We start from the raw sequence: 26,966 nt of genomic DNA on the forward strand, positions 1-26,966 counted from the left end.
CAATCTACGTTCCGTTACCGGAACACGACTAACTAATATGAAAGCAATATCATCATCTCCGTTCAGTTAGTTTGCACGTTAATGCAAAATGAAACGGTAAAATGCGTATGAGAGTATTTGAAAGTGCTCTAATCGCATGCAATACCTCGGTTACAGTAGTGAAACTGAAGTTTTGGTCTAACTGTATTCAGAATAAGGGCTTTTCCGAAACACTCAGCCAATATGCAGCTATCAATTTACATTTTTAAGTATATCGAACGAAAGATTTTAAAAAAATCATTGAACAAAGGAAGAAAGTGTATTCAGATAACAGATAAAAAGAAGTGAACTATAAAAGACATAAAAAGAATAATGTCAACAAAGTGATAAAAAAATAGATTAAAAGTCTAAAATATTTTAAACTTTGCAAAAATATGTCTGAAATAAATAGGATATCTAGCGTGCAGTCATCAAACAAAAAGTCTCCTCATTGACTTAAAAAGAAATCAAAATCAGAGGCAAAACCTGATTTTATTGCATTGCACAACACAATGCAAGGAATTGAGACACAAAATAAGAAAAATAACAAAAAAGCTATTACAACAATCAGTTGAAAATTAATTGTTTATAACATGACTATTTAAATGCTGTGTAGAACCATTTAATCTGAAATAGGGGTTATCATGTAGATCCGAAATAAAGTGACCTAAGAATGGACCTTTGACGAACTCCACAATTCATTTTTGTTCACCCAGATTTGCAATGATGAAATGCCACATGGAAATCCCTGTCTGCCAAATTAAATCTGAACCAGATTAGATTTGTAGTTTGTAAATGAGTTCATAAAGTCTCTTTTTCATTATATTTGCCAGAACAGTAGATTGGAAAAGGCCGGCCAATAACTTTCTACTGCTTACTGTTCCAGGGGCAAATGTGAAAACCCATCGATTTGCTAATTTAGTGACCCATCATGACAACCACTTCCTAGTAAAAACATTTACTACACTGAGTACTTGTTGTGCTCTGTTTTCAGGCTTTTTACTATTGTGCCAGGTGAATATTATTAGCTTTTCTCTGCTGTGTGTAATAAAAGCTTATTAAAGAGGTACGTATTTATAATATATATAATTGCTCTGAAGCCCAGAGCCATATTATGTAACAACCAATAATGGATCATTTATTATTCTAATGAATGAATCTTCTGAAGATAGTATGATAAGACGGGAACATTAAAATATTTTTTAACAGATGATAATTGAACTTAATAACGATGTTATTTTACATTCAGATACACAAGCAACAGTATGCACGTCTGTTAGTTTTCTATTACTCTACTACACATTTTTAATTATTTTTCCATGTGCTGCATCTGGTTGGTTTTTTTTTTTCTTTTACTGCTGTTATTTTGAGCACAATTCTGAGTAAATCCAGCTCAGCTAATAAATGTCATGTTCCTTCCCGAGAAAAAAAAAGCCAAAGGTGACCAAATGACTTCAAACTTTTTTAGCTTTAGCTTCTTTGGGTTGTTTTCGTCCCCATATTTTTATCCAATTAAATAACCAAAACAATTCCTCGTGATGAGACAGAAAGGTTAGTCGACCAATCGGGCGTTTTATGTCTTCTTATAGGCAGTTCGTGGTTGATGTTTAGACGATTCATCCAATCATACGTCAGCGCAGGAAATGTTGGCCAATAGCAATGCGAGAAGGAATGGGGTTGGCCTGTTGGAATGAGCCAATCGTTACGCGGCTGAGTGTGACGCATCCTCCCATCAGCTGTTTTTGTTTTTCTCCGAGAACACTGGATGTTAATAACAACATAATAACAGGACTCCTGACTGGCTGCGGTGAAACATCTCACTCCGGAGGTGACAGTGTTGATCTTTGATCTCGTTTCGGTTCGGCAAAACTCTTCCTCTGGGAACTGAGCGCGCCCCGAACCGCTATCTGAGCCCGGACATTCCTTTCCCTCAAGAGTGCGAGCGTGGCGCTTGGAGTCTGGACGCCGCGGAGGAGCAGCGGGCTCCGGCGGGGATCGGCCCGAGCCAAAGGCCTTCAACCTCGGACAGCGAGACGACAGAGGTTCCCGTGGCTCGGATGGAGACCCAAGAGGCGGTATCGGAGGACCCGGGACCGCACCGTCACTTCATCTGCGCCTCGTTCAACCAGGACACCACGTAAGCGACCTGCGGGCCGAGCCGAGCCGAGCCGAGCCGGACCGGGCCGAGCCGAGCCGGGCCGAGCCCGGGGTCAACTCCTTCATGTACCTGGCTGTTGCATAACGATTTCTAGCCGTATTCCCAGATAACGGTTTATTAGTTTTGTTGACATAGACCCAAACAGTGAAGAAGAGAGCAAACAGAACAAATCTGCAGCTTTTTTTGTAATCGAAACATCAGAACTTGAAGATAAGGTGGAGGTGAAGTAGGCCACTGTGTTAATCTTGTGGGCCTGTTGCGCATCAGAGCAGTAAATTTATGACCGAACCACGCTGATCAGAACACCAACAATCTGGATGAACAAATAGAGCACCAAACATATACAAAAACACCAAAACGTATATATGAACACATCTTTTTGTATTTTAATGAACATTAAAGTGCATTAACAGGTGGCAGGTAGGCAGTGATCCATGGTAGGTTTATTATGTGCCCTGGCCAATAGCTCCATGTTGTTCCCACAAAATGTACTGTAACTTCTTAAGATTCAAATATTTGAATATAACAACTGTGTTCTTTACAGATGAAGGCCTAGTTAGAGAATGATGCTGCCACCACCGTGTTTATCTGTAGGAACAGTGCGATCCATCTTCTTAAAGGACTCCATTTGTTCTTTTTCTCAAATTAATTCTTTAACCTAACAGCCGGGGAGATGGTTATGTTTCATATCTGATCATGAAGTTCCTTCTCTTGATGACAGTGTGTGTGTTTTGATCGCAGCTCTCTGTCCGTGGGCACGAAGAGGGGATACCGGCTCTTCTCCGTCACAGCCGTGGACAAACTGGACTGTATCCATGAGGGAGGTACGGAGCAGGCACTTCCCATGCTAACCTCACCACCAAACAAAACCTCCTGAAACAAAGACGATTCATTGTTGCAGAACCTGCAACTCCGTGTTCGAGTTTATCACAGCAGCGGTCTGCTGCTGCATTACTCTGCTACTCAAAGCACTGTCTGAGTGGTTTTTTGAGCCCTCATCAGATGGGCTGTATCATGACTTCTCAACCACAGACGTCTCCAGCAGCAACCGTCAATTAATCGCACGGCTAATTAAAACCAGTGAATCATTTCCATTTGCACAATTTATCGTTGTTTTTCCTCTTTTCTCTCTTTCTACCTGAAACTGGAAGCCAAATGTTTTCAGGTTGGTTCTTTGGTCCCTTTTTTTTATCTTTTTAAGTAACTTTTTTTTTTACAGACGTCATAAATTCTTTTATTTGTTCTTTCTTTTGTTTTGCCTTTTCATTTAGGATATTTTGAGTATCGTCCAGTTTCAGTGTTAAATGTTTGTTGAAATTTAAAGTTTATTGATCCTCGATATTGTACACTTATTATTTTTATTATTATTTCAGTATGTAATTTTTATTTAAAAAAATATTCCAAGTGTTTTTGTTAAAACTGTCACCATATTGTGACAGATAATGACACATAATCTGTGAGTAGATCAATTTCCTTCCTCAGCTTCTGTTGCCGTCAGAAGAAACACACCACTCCCAAGTCGCCCCAATCAAAAACAACCAATCAGAGACAGGAGGAGGGGCTTAATGCTGTCAATCAATATCATGTCGTCACTGCTAACTATGTTAATGGAGAAACAACTCCATTTATAGAAAACCCTTTTATGCGCTGTCATTGGTGGTAATGCTAACTAGCTTTAGCATTCACAAGGCTGCTTTCGCTTCCGTTCCCTCTCTCAGTGGAGTGCCCAGACGTCTACATCGTGGAGCGACTGTTCTCCAGCAGCCTGGTGGTGGTGGTCAGTCTCTCCATGCCCCGCCGAATGAACGTCTACCACTTCAAGAAAGGGACGGAAATCTGCAACTACAGCTACTCCAACAACATCCTGTCGGTGAAGCTGAACAGACAGGTGAGAACGGGAAACGTCTCTTTCCGGTTATGTCCGGCTGTGTTGCCGTGCTGATCACCCTGGTCTGTCGACTTCAGCGACTCGTGGTGTGCCTGGAGGAGTCCATCTACATCCACAACATCAGAGACATGAAACTCCTCAAGACCCTGCTCAACACGCCGGTCAACCCAACAGGTACAAGCCAGCTGCTGGGTCATTTAACTGTTCAGAATGGATCAAATGTGCAAACATTGACAGTTGATGCAGATGAACACTTTATTTTTATGGTAAGATTTATAAAAAAAAACTTATTCCAAAATGTTAGGTACACAAAGTTTTGTTTTCCATTAACTATGAACACAGACAACATTTACATCTTCAGTTGTTTTGGCCAATCATCCGTGGGTTAAGTTAAACTGGAATTCGACTAACCTGGACAGAAACATAATCACAACGAAAGAGTTCAAGTTGAAATTTGACTCAACTGGTATAAAAATTTATAATAGTCCCTCTGCTCACCTGTAGGTCTGTGTGCGCTGTCCGTCAACCATGGCAACTCTTACCTGGCTTACCCAGGCAGCGCCACCGTTGGAGAGATCACGGTCTACGACGCCAACAACCTGGTGAGGATTGGGGTTGGCGTGGTGAACCTTTCTAGTGACCTGGATGCAGGTCACTATTTCTATTTCTTTGTTTTCGCACTGTTAGAGCACGGTGACCCTGATCCAGGCCCACGACAGCCCGCTGGCCGCCCTGACGTTCAACGCATCCGGCACCAAGCTGGCCAGCGCATCTGAGAAGGCGAGGGCGTGAAAACAACAAAACCCTGCTTTTTGTTGTTTTCAATAGCAGGGAGCGTGAACTACTTCTTTTTTTTCTGTAGGGTACTGTTATCAGAGTTTTCAGCATCCCAGAGGGTCAGAAGTTGTTTGAATTTCGTCGGGGGATGAAAAGGTTTGTGTTTATATGTGCTTTTAATATTTAATATTCTCTTATTAGTCTTAGTGGAAAAACTGCCGGCTCAGCAAAGTCATTTTTGTGTCTCTTGTAGAGGATGCTAACAGGCTAACAGCATTATAAATGTATTTCCATTATAAATAAATCTTGACAATATTCTGCTAAAACAAAAAAAACCATAATTTTGCAATTGCAGTGTCTCCATTAAATAAGAAATGTAATCAAAATCACATGTGAATAAGGTTGTTCACACAATAAGTTGTTACAAAAACATCCTCCTCCATAAACTTCCTGTCTTCTTCTTCTTTGTAGTTTGTGCCAGTGGCAACATCCAGTTGTTAATCATGTGACTCATGTGATGTGAAAAAAGTGTTTCCATTGGAGATTTGAGAAATAAATCAATTTCGATAAGATCCCTAAAAACACACACCTCATTCTCATACCAAAACTTTTTATTAAAAAATGTGTTTTCTTAAAGTTGCAGAGTTTCAATTACGCAAATTTATTTATGAAATGTTAAATTGCGAAACTTTATGGTTAACGTAAACATCAGAGTGTAGAGGAATCATCTACACTCAGAGGTTGGAATGTTTCAATTCTTGTTCAGGAACTAGATTGAGTGTGATTCTGTACTTTTTTCTAATACCATGCTACATGCACCGATGCTTTACAAACTTCTTAATTTAGTATTTTCTCGTTGATGTCCTGTTTCAGATACGTTAGCATCAGCTCTTTGTCGTTCAGCGCAGATGCTCAGTTCCTGTGTGCTTCTAGCAACACTGAGACGGTTCACATCTTCAAACTGGAACAGCACAGCCCCAGGTGATCACCGTTTCCTTTTATGTCTGAGTCAACAATTAGAAGCTCGGGGTGATAAATGCTTGAACGTCTCAGTCGAGGTCTTCTCCAGAGGTGATGTTATTTGCACATCGAGGCTTTTCCTCGTTTATTGAACAACTTCAAGAGACAGATGCTTTTAGAGTCAGAATGCTCTTTAGCTATTTGCAGCTCAGAGACACATGCTGTGTATTACAAAGCAATACACAGCATGGAATATCTGCTTCATGACAGGCACACATTGCACTGAATACACACCAAGCAGGTCCAGCACAAGGCAGCTGTTTGCCCCCATTTTGGCATCAGGCTGCAGTTATAATGTGGACAAACAGACCTTTAACCTACTTCACCTGCTTTCTCCAGGTCGCTTCAACAGGCCGTGCTGACCTAGTTAAAGTAACTGTCATGAAGTGTGTCAAGAACAGGACATGGAGCATGGACATACCGTAGGTTCAGGCAGTGGAATGAAAAAATACAGCAAAGGAACAATGTAAAAAAACAAAAACAAAACTGGAGCTAAAATACGGAGGCAGAGGCGAAACTAAATAACGGAGATGTGGAACAGCTGTGGCAGGAGACAGCAGCGAGGAAGACTGAACTAAAACTACACGGTCTGCAACCCAAAAGGTAAAAGGCCTGATGTCCATCTAGAGAAATAAATTCAGAATACAAGAAACAGAACAGAAGCAAAGGAATGAACTAATATGGCAACACCTTGGTGACAATAATGAACACAAAGAGATTAACCAAATATTGGCAAGATCTAACCAACACAGAAATGATCAAAACCCCAAAAGAAACTAAAACCCAAACACCCAATAATCATAACAACTTATTATTATGTATATGTGAGAATCTCCAAAATATGACTGTTTTCATAACCTTGTCAGGTTTATTCAAAACAAAATGTGTGTCTGAACATCTGTAAATATGTGACAAAGTATCACATGTACAAGTCTTAGAATTTTTTTAGAGAAGAAATGGAAAAATATTGAAATAATCCATAAATTATAATTATACATACTAATTTGTGAACCTGTCTTTAAAAAACTAAAGGAATGTAATTATACACTGTATGACTACAGTGTAACCGCAGATATTTTAACAGTTGTGTAAGCTAGAATATATCACCTGATACATTTTTCAATGATTGGTTTGGACAAATTTTGGGCCATTTATAAAAACTAGAAATAGTTTTTTAAAAAAGAGAAAGAGAGAGAGAGAGAGAAAAAAAAAATTAATTAAAAGTTGCTTGACATTATGACATTTCCCAGGTTTTCCAATGATGTTGGACATTTTTCTCTTTCTGAAACGACCCAGGGATGAATTTTGTAGGAGAGGAAAGGCAACAGAAAAGTCTTTAACTGATTATCTGTTTTGATAATCGGAGGCTTTCAGTGTTGCAACCACAAATGTAGAATCATGTTGTGCAGCATTAAAATGAGCTCTTTTTAATGTCACTGCTGATTTTGTTGCCACCTAATGGTATGGCTGTGGTGTAAATATAACAAAGAAATGCAACTTCAGTATTTATCCTGAACCCTCGTGTTCCCTCCAGTCAAGAGGAGGAATCTCCAACATGGTCAGCATACGTGGGGAAGATGTTCACAGCAGCCAGCACCTACCTACCCACCCATGTGTCTGACATGATGCACCAGGACCGCGCCTTCGCCACCGTACGGCTCAACATGTTCGGACTGAAGAACATGTGTGCCCTGGCCACGTAAGAAATCAGCACTGCAAAGTTATTTTACTTTGTTTTTAGTTTTCATATAAATTTCTGGAAAATATTTGAAATAAACACAGAAGATTTTTGTCACAAACGTACTCCTCCTTCTTTCCCCATGCACCCACAATACGCAGTCGAATGTCTCTCAATAGATCTGTTTACACTTTATCTTTGTTTCAGGATTCAGAAGCTTCCACGGCTGCTAGTTGCATCCTCAGAGGGTTTCCTCTATGTCTACAATGTAGATCCGCAGGACGGAGGCGAGTGTGTCCTTGTTCAGAAACACAGGTGTGTTCCTGCTACCAGAAATATTGACGATGTCAAAACGACTACGGAAATGACACAATGATCATGTTTCTATGTTGCCCCCTCTGCGCTGCTCCGTCAGACTCTTTGAATCGGGGGAGGAGCAGGAGGAGCACAAGGAAGAGGAGAACCAAGAGGACGGCCCCCAGCAACCCGCCGGCCAATCATATGCTGCCACTGTGGCTCTTCCTTCCACGCCTCCTTCCTCCACCGCACTCATGGGTAACCTGTTGTTGAGTTGGAAATGTCTTTCAATACTAAATGGGTGTAATCCATTTTTTATTTGTTTTTCCCACTTTTTAACAAAATGTGGTAGTGGAAGACATTTACTGCGTTTTAAAACCTCTTACAATGTTTCTACAGCTTCAAACACATTTTAGAGTAAATGAAACAACACAAGCATTATAATTATCCAACAGAAGACTGATTCCACTTCAGAGCTCTGTCATATTTTATGCTGCTCTATAATAAAAGAACAAAGGTTGTGGTTGTGAGAAAAAAGTGAAAAAGATCCAGGGGTGTGAATACTTTTCCAAGTTGCTGTAATTCTAATAGCAAAATCTTACTGGACCATAGTGGAATTTTATGGTTTATTAAACGTTTATTTATATATGTCAGATATTTAAAGTGAAAATAAAACCACTGGGAAAATTACTAGATGTGCAGACGGGCAAAATAAAAGAGCCAAATTTATAAATTGCCCCCGATTTCCTTAATTTTGGGAGATCAGTGATTGAATGATACTTAAATCTTAAAGCACATATTATCGACTTATCTTCCTCAGCAAAGGTCTAAAAATCAGTCACTGTCCACTTTCTCTCTGCTATAAGAGATTTGACTGACATGCACCCCCTCAGCTCATGTCTGCATGTTTGCAGTCAACAATAGTCACCCCACTGTTAACAACTCAGCGGCTTTTTAAATATTTTTAGCAACATTTCAGCATCCAAAAAACTGGTATCGGCCAAAATCAGCAGGGCAAGCTTTTTAAAGATCGGTAATCAGCAATCATCCAAAAAAATTGCAATTGGTGCATTCCTAAAATGTCAGTGTTTTGTTTTTTTTTTCCCTTTGGATTGTTGATCAGAAAACCCTTTTTCTCTCCTCTCGCTCCCTCCCAGGCTACTCTGAAGACGGTGGAGCCCAGAGAGGGGAAGTCATCCCTGAGCATGAATTTGCAGAGAGCCCAATCTGTCTGGATGACGAGAACGAGTTTCCTCCAGTCGGCAACCAGAGTAATTAATCCACCGTTTCTCCAACATCCCCACCGTGATCCAGCACAAAAAAAAAATATTTACAGTACTAGTTCAAACAGAAAGAATGGTCTGATGACAAGAGACTCTGCGACCTTCCTCAAAGCCCACCGATGACCTTGGATACTATGTCAGAGGATTCCTTTGTGCTTGTTCCTGTGTTCATCTCATTCTGTAAGAAAGAAGCACTAGGACATCTCTCATTAGGAAAACACCTCCTGATTTCTGTTTTTTCAATCAGTACAATGTCATAACCATCAGTGTTAGATATTTGTGAACAGTAAGAGACGTTGGCAGAGAAGTAACATTATCATTGTAGCTAATTCCGTTTAAGAATGCAGACAGTCTCATTAAGAACCTTTACGATTTTTTCCCCCATTTTAATTTCAATGTTTTTTCTCTGAATGTTGCACTTTATTCTTAACTCAGAGGTTACACTTTAAGAAAAATAGTCCGACATTTCATGTGTTCTTCAGGAGGGATGCTGGAAGTTTGTATTAGGTATTAAGCGTAGCCCTTTTATGCAGCTTTAACTCTAACAAAAATCATGTGGTGACTGTTTGCATGTCACTTTAAAACTGAAGACATAAAAAAAGATTTTGAGCAGACGTTACGGTGCCTGACTCCGGCAGTGTTCAGCTCAGAGGTCAGGTTCCACTCATTCACACCTCTTGAACTTTTTCACATTTTGTCATTTTACAGATGTAACTTGATACAAACAATGGGGTGTCCAAGATGGCAGGTTTCCTTTTATCTAATCATCAACCCTAATCAATGATCCTGCCCCTGGTAAAGAAAATCTCTCAGGATGATGCTGCCACCACCATGTTTCACAGTGTGTGGCATGCTTAAGACTAGTTGGCTTGACACACGTCTGAACCGTGTCCCCTACATGGCCTGTGGTAAACAGTGTGATTCTGTCGGTGGACTTCAGCTATTTGTTTTTTATTCTTTGTAGTTGTAACTGAAATATGTTTAATTACATTACTGCTGACCCATCTCAGATACTATTGTCAGATTTCATCTCTAGAAAAAAACAAGTCGTTTCCTCATCTCTTCTCAACTATCCCCTACATGTAGACACTCTATTCCAGTGGTGGCCAAATTTTCGCTAATGCGCTAATAGTTAAGCTAATTGTCCACTCTGTGCGTTAGCAATGAATGAATGCTGACTTTGAGTGTGTTTAGCGCACTTAGCTTCCTCTGCAATAACAACTTTGACCTTGTTTAGGGCAATTGACTATGATGTAACATGCGTCATGGTGGGTATCAACATGGTGGAAGCCAACTCGCTCTATAGCGTTAGCTTCTACTAAATAGCATGTTAGTATAGCGATTTAGCCTTAGTGTTTATGATTAATGCTTTAGGGTTAGCTCAGCTAACGTTTTAGCTAGCGTCGCCCACCACTGCTCTTTTCCATTAAAAACACTGAAGTGACAACATGTAATTTCAAGGGGTGTGAATAGTTTTATAAGGCGCCATAACTGTGTTGCAGTAATTAAAACCAGCTGAGCGTGACAGACCACTTTTGTTTAAGATTCGAACTGTGAAGGCATCTGTGACGTCACACTGGGCCGGTTCTTTTAAAGCTCAGGACAATAAGAGTATTTCCTGATACGAATTATCTGAAGTACTACAACCTGCAACCATACATTGATGTCTCTTCTCTTTTTCTTTTTTTCTTTATGTCAGCGTTAGACCCTTTAAGTTTATTGAAGTTATTAAATGTTGCCTCAAAACAGAGAAGTAGTGGTCTCAAGAAGGAAAGCAAATAATACACTATTTCCATCATTACAAATGCCGTATGTATTACTTGCAGCTATGATGCTAATCATGGTAGCAACAGAGGAGAGCAGAGACCTGAGAGTAAATGTGTTAGAGTTAACTCTGAGGAGCAGGTGACCAGATGAACGGGGCGAAGCTGCACGTCTTTGACTTTCAGTGATAGCATTCAAACCTTTTTAATAAGATGTTCAGATGTAACTCAGTTATTTTTACATTGATGTATTAAACATTATTTTGCAAAAGCATTATTACACATCAGCACATAGATTTACCATACCTAATGTATGTTAAGGATTTTTACTGGATGTATAATGTGTAAATATTGAATTTCTATATAGTACAAGTGTACTAGGTAACCTGGTAATTGAACACGACTTGCCAAAAGATGGCGCTGTTAGGACACTCTGAGCTGTTCAGTTCAGGACATTTTACCCAGCGACCCATTAAAGCTCAAAGTGACTCAAACTCACAAACTCCCTGTGTCTGTTTACGTCCTGCGTATTTGACAACTGACGCTTGTAGAAAGTAACAAGTGATCATTAAATGTGTTTTACTAAGAAGCGGATTGTGCTTCCTGGTAGGCATTTTTTGGATCTAGTGCAGGAGTCAGTGACCTTTATGACACGGAAAACCTTTTTGGCCTTTGGCCCAGCTAAATATGTATTTTTTAGGGCTACAAAAGCTACTTGTTTCATGTAGCTTATTTAACTTAGCTTATTTAGATTGTTTGATGTTAGGTTTTAAATAACAAGTTATTGAACATTTTTTACACAAAAAAGTACAGTTTTTCAGTGGAATGTAAAATCTTTAATAGAAAATTACAAACTCTGTAACCAAAAGAGGAAAAACATATTAAAAATTATATTCATTAGACTATTAGCGTTATTATTTGTAAACATGCTTTGTTTATAGAGCTCTGGAAAAAAATGAGAGCACTTAAAATTATAAGTTTGTCTGATTTGACTTTTTATATTGATATGTTTTGAGTAAAATGAACATTGTTCTTTTATTCTATGAACTGCTGACAACACGTCTCTAAAATTCCAAGGGAATATTTAGTAGAAATTTGCAGAAACTGAGAACTAATCACATTAACTAAAAGGATGCAGTGCTTTCAGGTGGCAAATAATGCAGAGAAAACAAGTTCATATTCATTTAGAAATAACAATACTAACGTTTTAACTCAGGAAGAATTCAGAAATCAATATATAGTGTAATAACCAGGAGGTTTTCAATGGGGTTCAGTGGAGGGGTCTCTTCATTTTTTCCAGAGCCGTATTGCATGAAAACAGCTAGCATTTTAAAACACTACATCTTTAGTGTTTTTGACAGAAGAGTCACATGGCTGCAGACCCCTGAACTGGTCAGTCTGAAGGTTCAGAAAGCAACATCCAACAAAGGTCTCAGGGTTGGAACCGAAGCCTGGATGACCAATCACTTCAACAGATGAAACATGCTGCTGATTAACAGGAACTTTGTTCACAGATCAACAAAATGACACTTAAATGACACACTGTCTGATGGCTCCAGATGTATTATGAATTTTTTAAAGTATCGATCTAAAATAGAACTGGACCAGAAGCCCTTTAGATAAACAATCAGATTTCAGCTGCTGGTATTTCTTGTTTGCACATCTGCTGCATCTGGACATTGAGCCTTTAAATAAACTCTTTCTGCACATTAACTGTTGTGAATGAGACACGTGTCTGTGCTTTTGTTCGCCTACCTCATGGTCCGTTCCTTGTGCCTGTTGTTAATGTTTCTTCCGGGCTTCAGCACATGGTGCGGCATCGACACATGGCCTGTGTCCGATCGCAGCACGGCGCTGCTAATTCATCTTGGCTGTAATCCGCTGTGGACACCGATCCATCAGTGGCGATGTCCCACAGAAGTTCCTCTCTTTTGCGGGCTACCCTCTCTGCAATCGCCCTGTACTCGGCTGTGGCGAACTGCAGGGGTGTTTCCTCAGCTTCTTCACGATCCAAGTCAAATATCAGAGGTGGATCATGGAGCTGCTCCTGGCCGGTGCTGCCGTTGCAAGCTGCTGCTCCGCCTGCCAAAATGAAATCTGTTTCAGTTTTAAATCCCTCTGCAAAAGTGAAACGTTCAAATGAATCTTATGCTATTTTAAACTCTTCTTTGTTGTGTAACTTTCACGTCATAAGGCAGACAAAATTGACAGACAAATGTTTTGGAAACTGTCAGGTTTTGGTTAGGTTTAGGGTTAAATATGTACTAATAATTGTTAGGTCTAGGTTTAGTGTCTATAGAAATCAATAGAAGTCAGTGGAAAATCCCTGCAAAGACAGAGAAACAAAAGTGTGTGTGTGTTTTAACTAGGTTGGTTTGCTGGGTTGAGATGAGGTCCATTGCAGCAAATTCATATTAAATTTGCTGGTGTTATGAAGTAGTGCATTGCACAAAATCCACTAGACACCACAACTGGTTTGGGTCTTTCATTATTGATCCTTAAACTTAGCCACATGTAGAACTGTAACCATGGGTGAATAAGAGAGAATTCACAGTAAATTCTGGCTTTTGGACCCAATGCTTATGTTGTTTGTTGATCAAAGGAAGTAATTTAACCAAAACTGTAACAAAAATACACATTTGGCATGTAAAAAAAAAAAAAAAACTTTCTGTCTGTAAATATGCTAGAACTCTTCTAGTGGCAGATTTAGCTTCACTTCATTCAAATTCTGGAAATAATTTGAATGAAGTTATTCATTCAAATTCTGGAAATAATTTGAATGAAGTTATTCATTCTATCGAGCACCTTTGCAAATGATTATTCCATTAATCATAAAATAATCACCAGATCGTCTTTACACCATAAATATGTTCAGTCCAGCAGAAAGCACTGAGCTTTTCACATGTTGATGTTCGGAGGATTCTTCAGCTGCAGATGCATCTTTTGCTACAGATGATCAGATGTTCTCTAAAGGAATGCTGCTACTGCTTCTTAAGAAATAGAAAGGTTACTTTCCTATTTAAAAACGGATTTGCATCACTGTATTTGTTTTATTGACATATATTGATATATTTCTAATATTGCATTAAATTGAAGAATCTGCACAATGTCCCCAGTTTTGCATCCGATTAATAAATAAATTGTCAAAATAATTGATATTGATTTATTATTGATATATTTCTACCTGTGATGTAAAAGGCTTTGTGTTTTCCGACTCTAACTGTTTTCAAGTCCCCGAACTTTCCTGCAGCGCCACTGTTGGGGTGGAAGAGGAACTGCAACAGCAGAACACAGGACAGTCCCATTTCACAAAGCAAGACAGCGATGCAACGCAAAGCAGCAACACAACGCAACGCAACACAACGCAACACAACACTTCCACCTGTTTGTAGCAGTTTGTACCTCGTGACCAGAATGTTCGCCACGAAGCAGAACACTGCTGGCATCGATTCCATCGTAACGCCTGTCTGCAGGGGGCGCTACGCCTGCCAGAGACAGAACTGTTGGAAAGATGTCCATACCACTGTATGATGAAAAATGAAGCAAGAATGTGAGTTATGAAACAATAATTCAAAACAGTTCATCTCTTTTTACAAACACTTCTCAATTTACAAACACTTTCCGAACAGATCTATTGCATGGTGCATATCGGAAAATTAGAATATATCTGAAAATGAGTTTTACATTTTAATTTAATTTACACATTGTGATTAATTCATTTTAATACTGTACAAATGTGAAGGTTTCATGCACTGAGCAGAGATCAGAATCAGACAATATCCCCTGATAGGCTCTAATCAGTAATTCACAGATCAAACACTGGAGCATATTTTTTCTTTTCTGTTCATTAAATGCATAAAAACTAAGAAATATTGACTATTAAAGTTATGAAGTACTTCCTGTTGGTTAATGTATTTTTGCTTCCTTAAACATACATTGCCAGAGGGGTTTTTGCAATTAAAAATTACAAGTTGAAATTGTGTTTTTGTTTGTTTGTTGTAATCCATCAAGTGCCACATTAAGGTTATTATGTGCTGTTTAAATGATTTTACCATGAATTTCATTAGTTCTTAATGAGTCTTCCTTTCACAAATTTTTACGTATCTATAGAAACTGGGTTTCTAATTTAGAAGTGTATCATGGCAATGAATATATCCAGTCAAATACAAGCTTAAGGGATATATAGTCATATCAATAAATTAGAATATTATTGAAAAGTTTATTCATTTCAGTGCCTCCATCACTAACTAGAATTCATTATATATGTTATATATTCAACCCAGACTGATGTTTTCAAACCTTTATTTCTGTTAATTACAACAGTATTCTGCTTACAGTTCACAAAAAACACAATACTTAAGTTTTGCATATTACATCAGGCAACTAAAAAACAACTTAAAACACAACTAGGGGCTTAATAAAAAGTATGTTTATTACCAGCTTAAAGGGTGCAATCGAAAGTTACTTTTAGTCTGACAATCTTCATTGGAAAACAAATTCTATTTTTTAAATATATATGAAGGGTGTTTTCTGCTACATAAATAGATTATCTTCTAACTTATTTTACTCTTCGACCTAAAATACAGCAGCTGCTTTTCTCAAATAACTATTTTTGTTTTTCTCTTCTATGTGTTATAGTCATTGAAAAGAAAATCAGAAATAGTCAGAAACTAAATCCTCAAGTCAGCCTGATTGATGTATTTGTGTCTGAAACTTGCATGATCTTTGTTAATTGCTTACAAAAGCCCTTCACACCCAGAAATATTTGAATTCCTGAAAAAGCATAAAGCGATGTCAGACATTTGAGTAAAGCAGATGGATAATTTCTCTATATTTAGACAGAAATCATTTTTGAGCTCTTCTGTGGTTCAGCAGTTCATGATGACACTTACTTTATCACTACAGACCAGTGGAGTGAGCTTCATGGCCTTAGGGCTTCAATTCAGGTTATGAGTTGACAAGTAACGCTCCATAAATAATCAGCTTGTAAAACTTACCAAAGTAGACTTAAATATATCCTTCATAACAAGTCAAGACAATATATGTAGCCCTGTCGCACTATCAAATATTTTAATCACATGATGAATTAAATTCAGTCTCTATCTGCCAAAAACTGGATGATGAAAGTCTTCAGTCTGGTACTTGGGTTTCAACTAACTCTTTTTTGATGAAAGGACTATTCATTCTGTTTACAGAGTCTTCATACTTCATTTTATTTGTTGCTGTTTCTGTTTGGATCCTTAAAATGTCTTCCAGTTTCAGTGTTAAATGTTCATTAGAATTGAAAGTTTATTTATCTTTGAGAATGTGTTCTTGCATAAATAGGCTATCATCATTATATTACTTGAAAATGGTCTCAAAACAATAATATTATTATTTATCACAATAAGTTCTGGGACGATTTTTCATCTGGCCAAACTTGTAATGTAACTACTCCCTTCAATGTTCATACCTGGATCATCTTCGTCTCCCTAACATTCTGGTGCAGCAGGTGTTTAACTTGGTGGATGGAAACAATGAAACAGTGCTTGCCTGAGCAGGGCTGAGCTGGTGGTGTTTGCAGGGATCCTGCCTGGCCAGTACACCACAGTTGGCACCCTGTGACCGCCCTCCCATGTAGTCCGCTTAGCTGATCCGCCGCCTAGCATGCAGAAACAAAAGTTCACCTTATAAGAAGTCAAGAGTTGACTGTGAAGCCTTCTGAGGAATTTCAGTGAGCCGATCTCAACTTCAGTTTGTTACACCTTTGCTGGTCTGCCATTTTCCGGTGAAAGGCCCAACGCTCCCTGCAAACTGACACTTTTCTTCCCACGGGCCGTTGTCGCCTAAAGCATACAGACACTTTGCTGACTCCATCACATGATGTTCTGATTTGTCACATGAGGGAAATTATAAAACAGTCCTACCAGTAAACCAGATTAGAGTATTTCCTCTATCTGTCTCATCGGCGGCAGCCTTTATCGCCCCAACCAGACCGTCCAGTTCGCGCAGGCTGGCGGCGTACACCACGTCACCTGAAGGCTCCGCCACCGCGGGGGCGAGCGGGACGTGCATGTGAGCTGATGCCACCAGGAGGAGATACGGCTGTGCTCGGGCCCTGGAACCGCAGGACAATTTGGTTTCACAAAACATGTGATGGGTAAAAATTTTTGAAAAACGTTTAAAAAAAACAACCATAATTTCCTCACGAGGAAGAGTCACGATAAAGTGACATGACCTAACAGGCTGCTTATTGATTTACTTTCAGCTACATGATGCAATAGCATTCAGGGTCAGTTTGGTGAAATTATAAAATGCTCTAATTAGAGCATTATCAAACAATAACGCTCTAATTAGAGCATTTTTATTTGGCACAAAATATGTAAACATATTTTGTGCCAAATATGTTTACATTAAACAAAATATGTTTACATATTTGGCACAAAATGGCCTTATGGACTGTTTGGAAGGATTGTAGTTTGGTTTACTTGATTTTAGTGAAATAATGAATTATTAGATATGTATGTAATTAATTATTATAATGACCTTTCACCTATTTATGATTTGTTAAATTGTAGAATTTAACTAGCACCAAACTGTCCGTTGACTACAGGTGGAAGCATTTTTTGCTGTAACCCGGCTTTGTTACAGCAAAGCTGGGTTCCAGTCGGTACCAGGCATCTCTCCTTTTAAAAGGTTAATAAAATGTTGTACATCATTTCGGTGTGAAATAAATAAACAACAGTAGTACAAGGGTCTGAATACTTTTTCTGAGGCATTGTGTGTCTGTCAATGATGGAAACAAATATAGTTAAGATTAGAATGAATAACATGTAGCTTAATGTGTAGCTTTTTGCTTTCCAGACACTCAAAGCTGCAGCATTGACTGAAAAGTGCAGAACTCGTTCACATGACCCCTGGTGCAGCCTGGGGTCATTCTGCCTTTTAACCCACAGCTGAAAGCAGCAGGGTTCACCGCCCTCCTCCTCATATGCTTCAAGCGTGCACACACACCAGGAGTGTGTTATTGGTACAACTACTGTGTAAATATGCTCTAATAAAAACACTCGAGACAATAGCAAATGGCTAACAACTAATGCTGCTGGATGGGTCTTTGATTTATTACTGTGTTACTATGACTGTCACAAGATAAACATTAAATCAAAAAGTCAAAAGCAGTTCATTAACTTCTGGGTAAAAATGATGGTCTGATGTGTTTGGTGAATGTTGATTTGAAAAAGTTGGGAGCAAAACTGATAAACTTTATTCTGGTATTATTACAATTTTTGTTAGTATTAACATACATTTTCTCTGATACTTTAATTTGACTTAATTTTGGAAATAAAACAAAAAGCATTTTATTCTTAACCTGACCGTAATGCTCTGCTGTAAACAGATATAGTTTAAATGAATCATTTCTTTTGTGAACAAATTTTCAGTAAATTTCACAGCTTTGTGTGCCTCCCACTTTTCCGTTAGCTGTAAATTGCGTACTGGTCTGTATTGTATTCACAACTTGTGAAAATCAATTAGAATGTCCTTTGGACAAACGGATGTTATGAGTTATCCAAATGTTTTGTCTGGCAGAGATCAACAGATTGATCTACTCTGTGTTCACTGTGTTGTACCTTGCACTTTGTATAATCCTGAGAGCAGCAGATCTGTACTTCTCTGTTAGCGCCCAGAGGTTCAGCGGCTGCTCCACAATGGAGCTGTTTTCAACCAGAGGAAGTCCCACCTTGGAATAACAGCCACTGTGAACACTCCTCCTCTGTCTACAACAGGAAGACACAGTAACGTATGAAGGCCTGCAGACGTAGAGTTGTGGCATGATCGGAAATTAGTTTTAAATAAAAAGTTTCTTGATTTTTTTACACAAATAATTGAAATTGGGCGTCTGTCACTTTAAAAACTCCTGTGATCACAAAAGTGCTACTCTATTAACACTTTAACAATGTTTTTAGCAGGGCTGTACTGAGAAGTAGCAGAAGACCAGTTTCACCAGGTGTTTGCTAATTGCTGTTAGCTAGTCTGAAGGAGCTGAGTAGGAGAGTTCTGGGGAGGACTGCTCTGTGAAATGGAAGCTTGGAAATTGCAGCTCAGATGAGAACTTTTGTCCTCAAAGACCGGGCAAGGTCCACCCAGACATCTTACACAGCTGAATAGTTGCCATGGAGATTAAAGCATTTCTCAACCATGCAACACTTGATACATACACCAAGGTATGTTTTTGATGAGTAAATCACATAGTAACATGATGTAAACATAAAAAAAATTACATTTTGAATAATAATGTCCCTTTAATATTCTCCTTTGCATGCATTTTCACCAAAAGCTTTACACACCAAATTTGTATGAAGTATAAACTGTTATTCTTCAAAATGTCCAATATTGTGACTGCAAGAAAAATATGTGAAAGTAAAACATAAAACAAACAAACTAACTAAAAACAGCCACACCTGATCACTTGAGGTTCTGATGAAACACAAGGGAGACACGGGGGCAGATCATATCCTGGTGTGTCAGTACAGCCCATGTCATTACTGTAGGGAATGCCGAAGTAATAATCGAATCCTGTTTACAAAACAAGAACAACCAGTCAGTTGTGGTTCACCATTGTTAAAACAATCTGCCACAAATGGTCATAAGCTGGTTCTGTTGGAGATTTCTTCCTGTCAAGTTGGAGTTTTTTTTTCTCCACTGTCGCTACATGCAGGCTCAGTATTAAGGATTGTTGTAAAGTCAACAACACATGCTGGTCCAGGAGGAGTGAATGATGTAAGCCAATGACTTGATACAATCTGCTGTGTTTCCTTAGGTAGAAAAAACTTTTTAACTCCTTTATTGTTTGATAACTAGGAGTAATAATGGACTTTGAATTTGTTAGTATGAACTGAAATGCTAGAAGAGAGAGGGCTGTAACTCAGCTGGTGAAGAAGAATCAGCAATGATGTGTTTTTTGTCACAAGGCGCAGCTGGAAGATGGCTGGTGACCTTGTTTCGTACATTTCCTGCAGTGAAGATGTAGAACTGTGAGGCTGGAGGTGCTCAGAATGTCAGGCAAATGGAAGGATACACAATTGTGCAAGAGGTGGAAATGTACTCATGTTTCAATTTAAGTGATATGTAAAGACTGTAGAATGATTTCTACCATTGACTGTTTCAATTGATGTCAGGCATATGCAGTTTCTGTATAAGCTTATCACAATGCTATAATAGAGGCCTTTTTCTGAGTAAATCAAATTTTTGGTACTAAAATTCCAATCAGCCTCTGAAGATCCCCTGAGTTACCAGTGGCAGACCTTTAGGGTTCAAGTTGCCAGCTAGTGCCTTTGAGGACTGTGTGTTCAGCAAACTTCCCAGAAGCTTGAAAGTCAACAACTGAACTCTCCTTCCTAAGGCATTTTTGGAGAATGGCTAAAACAACTATCCAGCTGAAATAGGCCATTGTCATACAGGTTGTCATTTTTATCAAGAGTGAAAGGATCTATCCAGAGTGTTCCCTGCTTCACACCCTTTTGATTCTCTAAACAGAAATTACCCCAAAAGGATCGGCACATGGACAGATGTACTTTGTCAGCAATATAACATACTAGTCATGGTTAAAATAAATTAGTCTTTTCTCATTTTATCACATTACTTTTGCAATGGATGTTGGGGTATTCTCCGCCTGATGGCAGCATTTCAGACAGTTCATGAAAAGAGCGTCAGGTGTTAAATCATGTTAAAATCGGGCGTCATGTTAAAATCGGTTCTCATCGTTTTCGAAATTGGTTGACAAAAACTACGTCATTTTGTCTCGGAATTTTATGGCTGTGTTTGTTTATGCAGAAAAAACAGCCCTAAAAAATTAACCTCCAGAAGTCGATTTTTCAGCCTCAGACCAGACCTTCCCCCACAGCCAGGGGGAAGGTCTCTGCTTATCTGCTGAGGGTACACCAACAACTGAACTCTCTTTGTTCAGTTCTGGTCCAGTTCAGCGGGTGAATGTCCAAAAGAAGCTTTATGCTCTTTTTTCTTTTGACTTCTGTCGACATGGAAAAAAAAATAAGATATTCCAGCTTGTCAATCTTTACTTCCTTCTCTGACAAATGTGTGAACATAAGTGTTTACTACACTGGTATAAACCACAATGATATGCCAAAATATCCTGGCTATGGGAGGGGTTTTATGGCTCAGTGTCTCTTGTGGACCTTCAAGATAGTGTATGAAAAAGAACATCGGCACGAGCGTTCTGGCCGTTGTTCTGTGCCCTGATCTTACAGTCACTCCAATTCTCCAATGACCCTCTTAACTCCTATCATTACCCTCAGCAGATAAGCAGAGACAATGCTGAGTATAGGTGGAACTGCTCCAATTAACAAAGACATGACTAGAATGGAAGTCAGGCAGAGGACAGAGTGAACTCAGCAGCAGCCTGCAGCCTGGACTCACCTCTGTTGATTGGACTGTAAGGTCCGTTGTGTCCGAGGTGCCATTTCCCAATAACAGCGGTGTAGTAACCGGCCTGCTGCAGCAACTGGGCCAAAGTGACTTCGGACAGAGGCAGGCCAGCCACAGAGTTCACAGCAAAGTTATGAGTCACTCCATTTCTGAGGCCATAGCGGCCGGTCAGGATAGCAGCACGCGATGGAGAGCAGGTGGAAGCAGGGGAGTGGTAGTCTGTTAATCTGGAGAAAGTTTTTTCATACACATACGGTTTATGACATCTGAGGTCCTCTTCTAAGATTACACTTTAATTACTTTGTTAACTTGTCATGGAAATCAGAGGCTCATATCTCATATATCACAAATAAAGGTTTTACCTGAGCCCTTGCCGGGCCATTTGGTTGAGGTTTGGTGTATTATTTGTGTGTTTCTCTGGTTGGTTAACATCCAGATCTCCCCAGCCTATGTCATCTGCCAGTATGATGATAAAGTTTGGCTTCTTTTCTGCTCCTCTTTGTGAAACTGTGTAGATCACCAGCCCAGACAGCAATGTCACAGTCAGGAGCAGCTGAGATACAGGCCTGACCATCTTGGAATAAAAACTGTGAAAAGGAACACATGTTTCACTTTGAACTTGGCTAATATATAATAATATTCAAGTAGTTAGAGAACAAACATTATCATGAAAACCAAGATGTAGAGAAATTTAAAGGGCCGGCATTATGTAAAATAGACATATTCGAGCTTCACATTATGTTATAATGTTGTTCGCTCATCAAAAACATAGTTAGAGTGTTGCTTTGATTCTTTCATGCATGTTTGAGAAATCCTTTATTCTCCATGAGAATAAAGCATTTTACACATTCAGCTGTGTAAAATGCCTAGATGGACCTAGCACCGCCACAGAACTGCAGCATCAAAACTTTCAAGCTTCTGCCGCACAGAGCAGCTCTCCGCTGTGACTCCCCCACTCAGCTCCTTCAGACTAGCCAGCAGCAATTAGCAAAAGCCTGGTGGAACTGGGCACCAGCTGAGCTCATTATAGAAGCTAGTTCTCAGTGAAACACTTGCAACAACGTTGTTAAATGGTTAATAGAGAAGCCATGTTGTGATGACTTCCTGCTCTTTCTGAAGGCATCATTTCAGAAAGAGCAGGAGTTTTTAAAGAGACAGAGGCCCAATTTCAAGGCATTCAATAACAAAGTAAACATAGTTACTTGACTGTGCTATAAAATGGTATTAAGTGCCTGAAAAAGACATAGTACTTCCCCTGTTAAGCAGGGTTAGGTTATAATACAATATTCCAATTTTGAACATGTCACTGCTCTGTACAAGTCTTTAAAACTAGACTATGGAACAACAAAAAACCTACTGTGGCCTATTTGAAAAAATTGTACCATTTAATCAGAAAGGGATTTACATTCAAGTGGAGCAGTTTTTTCAGATGACTGTGATGTTGAATTGAATTAATTAGCCGAGTTACAATTAATAAAGCAGTCTGGTATACGCCGAGGAGCTTTCAATGTGTAATAAAACCAAATGCATTATTGTTAAAATAGCATCATTTGTGCTGCGTTCTCATGTAGGCAGACTGATATTGATGGAGGGATGGTTCAACCTCTCTCAAATAATAATAGTAGTTTCTCCAACAATTTCATTATCATTGTTCTCATGAGGGCTCAACGTTTTAGGAATCGGAACTATCACAGGTTTTATTTTTTTCCCAGAGCTCAGGCTCTGAGTGTGTGTCAAGTGAAAGCTGAAAATGTTGATGTCGTGCAAGCATGAGCTGATCTGCAGATGTTTATGACAAAAAGAGAGACAGACGCCTTGCTACAGAATCAAGTTTGATTAAAATTCAAACCTTGTTAATCATTTATATGCAACCTCCCGTATAAATCCCAGCATCTGTGCTGGACTTTCAAACAAATAGAAATTTGTTTAGTTCATTTGCTTTATCGACTTAACAGCAAACTTCTTTTCGTACTTGTGTTAGTCAGACCCTGTATGTAGCCCTACAAGGTTTTCGTGACAGGTCGAGGACAGTGTGTGTTCTTTTCCCACTCGCTGTAACCAGCCTATTCCCACCAGCCAATTAAGGTTTTGTTGAGCAGCTCTGACTCCAGATCTTGAAGCTGCTTTTTTCCTTGTGAATGCCGACCTTTTGTGACATCCATAGGGCTTATTTGGACTCTTCTTGATAAGAATTTTCTTGGTTATTACTGAGATAACGAGATGTAGGCAGCTATTGACTCTGTGACAATGCAGATCTCTGTGTCTCTAGAAAATGTCCAATCGGTGCATAGAAAGCCTTCTTTAAACTCAGGTTTGCTTGATTTAAACACCCTTACGGTCTTCATATGGTATGAAAGAATAATAAGTCACACTGAAAAAAGAGAATACGTTCCAACCTTTAAAAAAATTCTGATAATTGGTCATCAAATTGAGTTGATCCAAGTTCATTTATTAAGTTTATTAAATTGTCAACGTAAGCAAATGTAAATAAAATTAAGCTTGATCAACTCCATTCAATTGGCAAAAAGAAATTAAAATGAACATTTCAGAATGGCCTATTTGAAGTCTGGACTTAAATTTAACTAACATCCTGTGGTAGGACTTTAGACAGGTCAATTACACTCTAAAGCACTGGATGTGGCTTAATTGTAAGAATTCTGCAAATCGTGGGCCATTGTTTCTCCAAAGACATGAAAAACCCTGGACAGCTGTCTGTCGCCTCCAGGGGTTTGGTAGATTTAGGGGTGATTTTTTTTTCTCACACATTTAATTTCAATTTGCATTTTGTATTTACTCAAGCTGTTCCGTGTTAAAGATTGTTGAGTGGAGTTGAAGCATTTTTGCCTTAAGGACAAGGCAGAAGGGGAAATCTCGCTCATCATAGTGGAAATTTGGAAAAGTAGGTAAATCTCCACCCAGGTTATTAACCTGAAAGGACATGTTGTGCAGACAGAGGGCAGACATTCCAAATGTTCAAAAATGTGGGATAAACCTGGAAAAAATGCGGATTTCAGAAGGACTTTCCACAAATTTCAACCTGAGAACCTGCAGCCACCAATCAGAGCAGACCAGGTTTTAAAAAAGGCGTGCGCGCTTCTGCGGACGGTTGGAACAGACTTGGTACAGACTTAGAACTGGTTGCAACCAGATCCCTCCGACCCGACCCGACCTGTCTCCCTCCTCAGTATGAACGCGCCTCTGTGACGCACGCGGCACGCCTGTTTCCGGGGTTCACGCGTGTCTGTGGACACATGCCTGAGAGAACATGTGGCTCACACACCGGCTGCCCCGCGGCACGTGGGAGACGCTGAGAACAGTCGCAGCTGTCCCGACGGAGAACGGATTCATTTCAGCTGAAAGGAGCAACTCTCAGGTCAGACAGAAACACTTCCGAACCGAACATCTCACAACCCGACATGTCCTCTACGGCCGGCCGTCACTTATCACTACCTTGGCTAACTGAGCTGTGAACGTCTTTAAAAGGCGGCGTACAGATACTTACAGTGTGAGCGAGTTGTCATTTATCGACGCGCACGCGACAACAAGCAGCCAGGTGGCAGGTTGGCTGACCTGAACGAGGACGCTGAGTCAAGAGCAGCGCGCGCGAGGATACGAGCCCAAGTCAACATCTCCACGCGCACTGAAAATCAGGCGTTTAATTGGTTCAAACCAACAGGATGTAAAGCACGAGAGACTGTACGAGCACATGTAAATAATAATCACAAATGAAGAAAGCGGAGAGGCATTTGTGTGCTGGTTGACAACCGACCTAAGAAAATACAAGGTCGTAAAAAAAGTTTCCAAAGAAGGCAAAAAAAAAAAAAAAAATGAAAGAAAAAAGTAGTGGAAGGACAGGGAGGATGCTTGTACGTAACAAATCTCCAAGTCCTGTATTTCTCCATCCTTTAAAATGTTTTAGTCTGTTATTGTCATGTTATGCATGTTCCTTTATTTTATAAATAGCAAGTTATTCATGTTATTCAAGACTTTGTTCGGTTTTGTCACATAACTGTATTTTCCGTTGGTAAAGTAGAAGTGTATTAATGTGAAGTGAAAGGAAAACCTCATTTTTCTTGGTGATGGTCTGATTTCATATATTTTGTTAAACCAAATGAAAATCTGAAAAGTGTGTTGTGAATGTGATTTTATTTACATTCACAACTCCTCCCCCGTTAAATCTTGCTGCTGTTATAAAGGTGTAGAGAAATAATATATATATTTTGGTCTGGACTTTGACTGGGCCATTTAAACTGTTCCATTGTCGTTCTGGCTTTATGTTTCAGGTTGTTGTCCTGGTGGAAGGTTAACCTCTGCTCAGTCTCCAGTTACCAGTTAAATTATTGTTTTCAGTTTTTTTATTTTCCAAAAGGTAAAAAATCATTTTCCTCTTTTTGTGTAGGTAACCAATATAAAACCTTAACGTTTATAATGTCATGTGACTAAATATGGAAAACTTCAAAGCACACCTTTCCTCACTTAAGTTTTAACTTGATCATTTCCAAATCAATCGATACAAATATTTATATGTATGTTTTAGTAACTATGAAGATCACATAAGACATAGAACACATCTCAGTCTTTTCTATTCTCCATAGGCCAGCTTTTGTTTCGGGTTGGTAATAAATGCCCATTTTCATTCATACACACCTGCAGGTGTATTAACATATTAACACATTTAAATCCGGTTTTCTTGGTGTTTTCTAACAGGAGTTTTTTGTCTTTTCTTTCACATTTCACATCTCTGTATGTGTAATAACATGGGACAATGGCTACTTACCCTTTATGTTTATTTGCTTTGTAAATAAAGTGTTATGCAACTACAGCATACTGTGCACAATAAGTCTTTCATTAAAGGTTTCCAGCAGCTCGAAATGAACATGGATTTACTCCACTGCACGCTTAACGTACCAGCGGCGGTTATGAAATCTTTTCTTGTTGTGAAACTGAACAAAGCCATGAGTGGAAATTGCATGAGTTTCATATAGTGAAGGTAAATTTTCAAATGCTGCCCTTCAGAGGGTCAGTTAGAGGAATAATACAGAAGCTGCAGACTGTTAATAAAAAGATGTACAGCTGTAATTGTTTGCATCAGGATTCATCCCATGCCTTATTGTAAGAGGATTACAGAGTCGACTGCAGTTCCCTTTTTGCAATTTTTAAAAATGAAAACAAATTTCATTAAGTCTTTAATAAATTCATTGGAGGGCTGAGGAACTGTTATATTTTCCTATGGTAATTCATATTTTATTCTTAAGTAACAGAGATTGAAGTGTCAATAAATGCACCACGTTTACAAATGAGGAACAAAATACTGTCGACATCTGGACTTTTTTGCTCAATTTTGACCCCCCCCTCTCCTTTTCCCCCTCCTCAAGTATTAATAATTAATTAGTTTCTACCTTGCAGAAAGAGGCTGAACTCCAGCAACTGTTTTTTTCTCTCTCCTCACATCTATGGACTCCGCACTGACACTGTTTGTACATTCAACATAGCTGGAAGATGCGCAGCATGAAAATGGAGCAGCAGGAGTTGAACCAAAACTAAAACAGATGATCTGACCTGTCAGCGAGGAGAAGAGGAGCAGATCAGAGGGAGGATCAGGCGTCCTTTGACAGCTCTTCGCTGCTAGAACCACTGAGGCGGGTTCTGCAGAGTCCGACTG

General features: G+C 39.2%; 2 protein-coding genes across 4 annotated transcripts; one reads left to right on the forward strand and one right to left on the reverse strand.

Moving 5' to 3' along the window:
- The first annotated feature begins 1,740 nt into the window (after nucleotides 1-1,740).
- On the forward strand, nucleotides 1,741-11,376 carry LOC129352241 (WD repeat domain phosphoinositide-interacting protein 1-like). Its single transcript, XM_055021120.1, has 12 exons — nucleotides 1,741-2,155; nucleotides 2,918-3,000; nucleotides 3,895-4,064; nucleotides 4,142-4,238; nucleotides 4,569-4,666; nucleotides 4,752-4,844; nucleotides 4,927-4,997; nucleotides 5,715-5,822; nucleotides 7,396-7,560; nucleotides 7,747-7,854; nucleotides 7,955-8,094; nucleotides 8,994-11,376. The coding sequence occupies exons 1-12, from the start codon at nucleotides 2,076-2,078 to the stop codon at nucleotides 9,113-9,115; spliced, it is 1,335 nt and encodes a 444-aa protein (XP_054877095.1). The 5' UTR covers nucleotides 1,741-2,075; the 3' UTR covers nucleotides 9,116-11,376.
- A 37-nt stretch (nucleotides 11,377-11,413) lies between these two features.
- arsg (arylsulfatase G) lies at nucleotides 11,414-26,964 on the reverse strand. Of its 3 annotated transcripts, XM_055021118.1 has the most exons (12): nucleotides 26,864-26,964; nucleotides 21,667-21,891; nucleotides 21,296-21,531; nucleotides 19,321-19,435; nucleotides 18,490-18,636; nucleotides 16,789-16,979; nucleotides 16,627-16,707; nucleotides 16,415-16,523; nucleotides 14,285-14,405; nucleotides 14,067-14,157; nucleotides 12,638-12,964; nucleotides 11,414-12,348 (listed from the first exon to the last, which is right to left on the reverse strand). In XM_055021118.1, exons 2-11 carry the CDS (start codon nucleotides 21,876-21,878, stop codon nucleotides 12,684-12,686), a joined length of 1,584 nt encoding a protein of 527 aa, XP_054877093.1. In that variant the 5' UTR covers nucleotides 21,879-21,891; nucleotides 26,864-26,964; the 3' UTR covers nucleotides 11,414-12,348; nucleotides 12,638-12,683. The 3 variants fall into 3 exon arrangements, with proteins under 3 accessions (XP_054877093.1, XP_054877091.1, XP_054877092.1); XM_055021116.1 differs by having other exon boundaries at nucleotides 11,414-12,964; XM_055021117.1 differs by lacking the exon at nucleotides 26,864-26,964 and adding an exon at nucleotides 24,807-24,908 and having other exon boundaries at nucleotides 11,414-12,964.
- Nucleotides 26,965-26,966: the final 2 nt, after the last annotated feature.

This window comes from Poeciliopsis prolifica, unplaced genomic scaffold (genome assembly GCF_027474105.1).
Source record: "Poeciliopsis prolifica strain line A6 unplaced genomic scaffold, Auburn_PproV2 SCAFFOLD074, whole genome shotgun sequence".
NCBI lineage: Eukaryota > Metazoa > Chordata > Actinopteri > Cyprinodontiformes > Poeciliidae > Poeciliopsis > Poeciliopsis prolifica.

Excerpts from the sequence above, each read along its gene's own strand:
- LOC129352241 (XM_055021120.1), top strand. The coding sequence starts at position 2,076 with ATGGAGACCCAAGAGGCGGTATCGGAGGACCCGGGACCGCACCGTCAC. Across the intron at positions 3,001-3,894 it reads GGACTGTATCCATGAGGGAG|TGGAGTGCCCAGACGTCTAC; the intron begins GTACGGAGCAGG and ends TCCCTCTCTCAG. Across the intron at positions 7,855-7,954 it reads GTCCTTGTTCAGAAACACAG|ACTCTTTGAATCGGGGGAGG; the intron begins GTGTGTTCCTGC and ends CTGCTCCGTCAG.
- arsg (XM_055021118.1), bottom strand. The coding sequence starts at position 21,878 with ATGGTCAGGCCTGTATCTCAGCTGCTCCTGACTGTGACATTGCTGTCT. Across the intron at positions 19,436-21,295 it reads TTACAGTCCAATCAACAGAG|GATTCGATTATTACTTCGGC; the intron begins GTGAGTCCAGGC and ends TTTTGTAAACAG. Across the intron at positions 16,524-16,626 it reads AAAATGGCAGACCAGCAAAG|GCGGCGGATCAGCTAAGCGG; the intron begins GTGTAACAAACT and ends TCTGCATGCTAG.